The sequence below is a fragment of the Dryas octopetala genome, chromosome 9 (assembly GCF_963921425.1).
Source record: "Dryas octopetala chromosome 9, drDryOcto1.1, whole genome shotgun sequence".
Classification (NCBI taxonomy): domain Eukaryota; kingdom Viridiplantae; phylum Streptophyta; class Magnoliopsida; order Rosales; family Rosaceae; genus Dryas; species Dryas octopetala.
The window spans coordinates 3,111,301-3,115,634 of NC_141374.1; the positions used below are offsets into that span (position 1 = coordinate 3,111,301).

General features: G+C 33.3%; 1 protein-coding gene across 1 annotated transcript; it reads left to right on the plus strand.

Annotated features, from left to right (window-relative positions):
- Nucleotides 1-1,405: 1,405 nt before the first annotated feature.
- On the plus strand, nt 1,406-3,944 carry LOC147273179 (CASP-like protein 2A1). Its single transcript, XM_086256725.1, has 3 exons — nt 1,406-1,698; nt 3,226-3,343; nt 3,472-3,944. Exons 1-3 carry the CDS (start codon nt 1,484-1,486, stop codon nt 3,748-3,750), a joined length of 612 nt encoding a protein of 203 aa, XP_086112851.1. The 5' UTR covers nt 1,406-1,483; the 3' UTR covers nt 3,751-3,944.
- The last annotated feature ends 390 nt before the right edge of the window (nt 3,945-4,334 follow it).

The following is a 4,334-nucleotide window of genomic DNA, read 5'->3' on the forward strand; positions in this document are numbered from 1 at the left end:
GGGGAGGAAGTGGGATCAAAGAGACGAGCATGGTGGGACCAATCTGGCCGAAAACTGTCGCCAGACGGTGGTGCATGCGCCGACGATGCCGACGGGAAGAGAGAGAGATAGAGAGAAAACGCAAAAATAAATATGGGAAATTTAAAAAACATGGGGATTCAAAGATGGGGTAGAAACAGAGACTGGAATTAAAAAAAAAAACATAATTAAAATTTTATGAAAATTAAAAATAAATAAAAGGGGTAAAACTGAAAAATTAAAAGATAGGGAGTCAAACTTGGCTGGGTATTAGTTGACTAGGGAGTTTAGGAAAATATTAAGTGTAAGATTGAGGGTTATGGGAGAGGTAGATTTTGGGTGGGGGTTATGAGAGATTTTTTCTCTAACTAGGGGGTTTATAATTATTTACATTATTGAAAATATGATAAAAGTTAATTACCAAAAATCTGGAAACAAGAGCCTCAATACTAAACATAAGTCCCTAAAGTACTAGAAAATCTTACTAGAAGCTGTTGTTTCTTAAATTTTTGTATGTGAAGATAGATGTTGCGTGCAGAAATTGCTTCGCTTGTTGTTCTACATTAATATGCTTCTAGTATTAATAGCTTTAAAAAGAAAACTTTTAAATTACCTTTCACTGAATAAAGTTTTTCAAATTTTAGTTCGTGATAGAGAGAAATTTCTCTTCAACATATATAGATCAAGCTGATTTGGTATCTCAATTAAATAACATGATGATACTTATGCTTTTATAATTCATCACTTAAAAATTTCTCAAATTTCAAGAAGGTTTCTATCTCTTGAAATTGCAAGTCAGTTTCTACCCCTGTTATAAAAAAGCTTTTTTCGTTGGTGATATAGTGTATGTAGGCACGCAATTAAAACTAAATATATAGAATTCAAGATCAGCTTAAATATAAGAGAATAATTTGTCTGCCCCTGTGATAGGGGCATACTTGTGTAATAGTAGAGAGAAAAAGAGAGAAGAAGGAGAGGAGAGAGAGAAAAAGGGAGAGACAAGAGAGATAGAGAAAAAGGGATACCATAGCTGGTAGCCCTAGCGCGGTAAGTCCCTCTCTAAATATAAAGATGTAAAACGTATTGTCATATGACTCATATTTTAGAAAAAGAAAAAAAAAAAAAAAAAAAAAAAAAAAAAAAAAAGGATACCGTCACATTAAAATATAAATTAAATTTATTAAATTATTATTTTAATGTATTACCCCTTTACTTGAAATATCACAATACATGGTGTGTGGGCGTTGGTACGTGTCTGTATATGTTTGTATGTGTGTGCGGTGTGTGTGAGGGAGAGTTACATGGGGATGCGTGGTCTGGCTGGGTTGATGACATTGAATGCTCCACACCTACTCCTTAATAAAAGTTCCATTATTAGCTGCCATTATTAAATAGGTAGCTGAGTAGTGGTGGCTCAACCTAATCGCTGCCAGGAGTAAGCAAAAAACAGCAACAAGATCGATAGATGATGGTAGAAAAGAGATCTGTAAGCTCTCCAATGGAGGTCATCATGGCAAACGATCAAGATGAAAGCAGAAGTAGCAGCACCTTGCGCACTGCTGAGACCTTGCTCCGCCTGCTGCCGATTGCTCCATGTGTGGCGGCTCTTGTGCTTATGCTTCATGATTCCCAGACAAATGACTTTGGCTCTGTTTCCTACTCTCATCTCGGAGCTTTCAGGTTTATAACTTATGTCTAGCTCATGTCTAGCTCCCCTTGTTAATTGTTAATTTATATATCGATCACCAGATTATTTATGTGTTTTTCTTAATCCTAAATTTTAAAACCAAAGATTAAGTAAAGATTCCTAGCCCAGTTTGACAAAAATGAAACTATACCCATATCTATTTAACATATGATATATATTCAATCCAAATGGATAATTTATTGAAATTAACTTTACTATTATTATTTAGTTTCGGGTCCTAACATTTATAATATTGGCTGAATAGTAATAGAATGGAAATTACTGATTTTAAACTAAGATATATCTTACTTTATTTGGATTAATTCAGCTATGAGTTATTTCTTTTAGAAACCCAACACAAATTTATATATTCGGCACTCCCAAAAAGTTATCACACTTTTTTTCTTGAACTAAAAGTTATCATACACTCTCTTATCTTTGTGTTTTATTCTCCTTTTCTCATTTATGAATTTAATTGTCAAAATTACCATTATTCTTTAACATGCAGAAATTGATCTACGGGTAAGTTATAGGTTTTTAATTTTAGCCAAAAGATTGCTCCAATGGATATGATTTATACAGCTAGCTCGAGAAACCAGAATTCTGTGGAGAGAAAAACTAAAAAAAAAAAAAAAAGGAACTTCAAGGTCAAGAATTCTCTTAGTTATTGATTGTTCAAGTGAAAAGAAAAATGAAAATTTTTTCTTCGTTTTTTTTTTTTTTGTACAACTAAACACATATTATTACCTGCCCAAGTGAAAAGAACAAAGATGAACAACCCACTTTCCCCATAAAGTCATAGTCATCAAATACTCTAAATTAATTATCATTTTCAAAACACCTCTTTTGTCATCCCCATTTTTGGGCAAAGAGGCAAAATTTTGAAGTCCTTACTTTTTTTAAAAAAATTTATTAATCAACTGGCGTCCATGAGATTTGAACTTAGAATCTCATTCGACAAATAAAGATTGTGTGTCATTTACTAAACTATATGATTATTAGCGTATCTATCTTAACTTAAGCTTTGATGGCTTCATTCTTTTCTCTTCTGAAATTTGGGTCTTTAGAGGAAGAAAACGAGTACTAGCTGCTAATCTTAGCTTTTTAGAATCTCCTACATTCGATCATAAAAGAAGTGTTGTTGATTCAAATGGATATATATATATCCAAATTTTGATGTTGTTTATATGCTCTAGAAATTAAAAAAACAGTTGAGGAATGTGTTATATATATATATCCAAATTTTGATGTTGTTTATATGCTCTAGAAATTAAAAAAACAGTTGAGGAATGTGTTATATATATATATCCAAATTTTGATGTTGTTTATATGCTCTAGAAATTAAAAAAAAAACAGCTGAGGAATGTGTATGATATATATAGGATAATTCTCTAATTAGGATGTTTCCAATAATATTAATAATTATATAAACATTTCTTTGTTCTTAATTATATATAAAATTGAATTACATATATCATATATATATGTCTATGATATGGATGATGGATGTATCCATGCAGGTATTTGGTGAATGCCAATGGCATTTGTGCTGGATATTCTCTTCTTTCCGCCATTATCGCAGCCAAGTCTCGACCCCCCACCAAGTCCCAAGCCTGGACTTTCTTCTTCCTAGATCAAGTTAGTTGTTGATACAACTAATTAAATTAATTACTTAATTCGATCAGTTTTATAACTCGGATTATATATACCCTAATTAAGAATTATATTAATTATGACAAGAGAAAATGCACTAATTATATGTGCAGGTACTGACGTACCTAATTCTAGGTGCTGGAGCTGTGTCAATGGAGGTTGTTTACCTGGCACACAAGGGCGATGCAGCCGTAACATGGAGTGCTGCTTGTGAGACTTTTGGGGGATTTTGTCACAAGGCTACAACTTCTGTTGCCATTACATTTGTGGCCATGGCTTGCTTTGCACTCATTTCACTCATTTCTTCTTACAAACTATTCACCAAGTATGATGCACCTGTGAATGTGGCCATCCCCATCAAGCCCATTCAAACTGCCACCTTCCACGCCTGACCTGACCATCACTTTCTCCTTGATTTACTTCTCGTGTTTTTTTTGTTTTTAAAAAAATTTGGTCCTTAATTAATTTACTGCAAAGTTGCATGGACTGAATAAAATAATTACTGCTCGTTTGTAACCCTTTTAGGTGATTATATATATATATATATATATCATTTGTATGGATTGCTATGATCGAGTCGCTTTTTGTACTTCCCAGCATGTATATTAAAAGGAAATCTAGCTACTTTGCTTAGCAAAGGACTCGCTTCACAATGTAGAGTAGGATTAAAAGAAATTTCAGGAACTCGATCGGCAGCAAGTGATTTTATTAACTAATTGTCCAGGCAGCTTATACCACCAACAAATGTAAAATAGGCAAAAGTAGATCTCCTATTATCAGCTGAAGCTGCCCAATCTCCGTCTATATATCTTATTAGTTATCACATCAAAATGAGCATATTTGGTAAACAACAACCCTTTACCAGGAGGAGATTTCAAATACGTCAAGATACGCTCTAATCCATCCATATGTGGCTTGAGCGGAGTGTGCATGAATTGACTTGCAACGTACATTCACAATATAGGCAATATCAGGA

Coding starts and splice junctions, on each gene's coding strand:
- LOC147273179 (XM_086256725.1), top strand. CDS start 1,484: ATGATGGTAGAAAAGAGATCTGTAAGCTCTCCAATGGAGGTCATCATG. Junction 1,699..3,225: donor TCTCATCTCGGAGCTTTCAG/GTTTATAACTTA, acceptor GTATCCATGCAG/GTATTTGGTGAATGCCAATG. Junction 3,344..3,471: donor CTTTCTTCTTCCTAGATCAA/GTTAGTTGTTGA, acceptor TTATATGTGCAG/GTACTGACGTACCTAATTCT.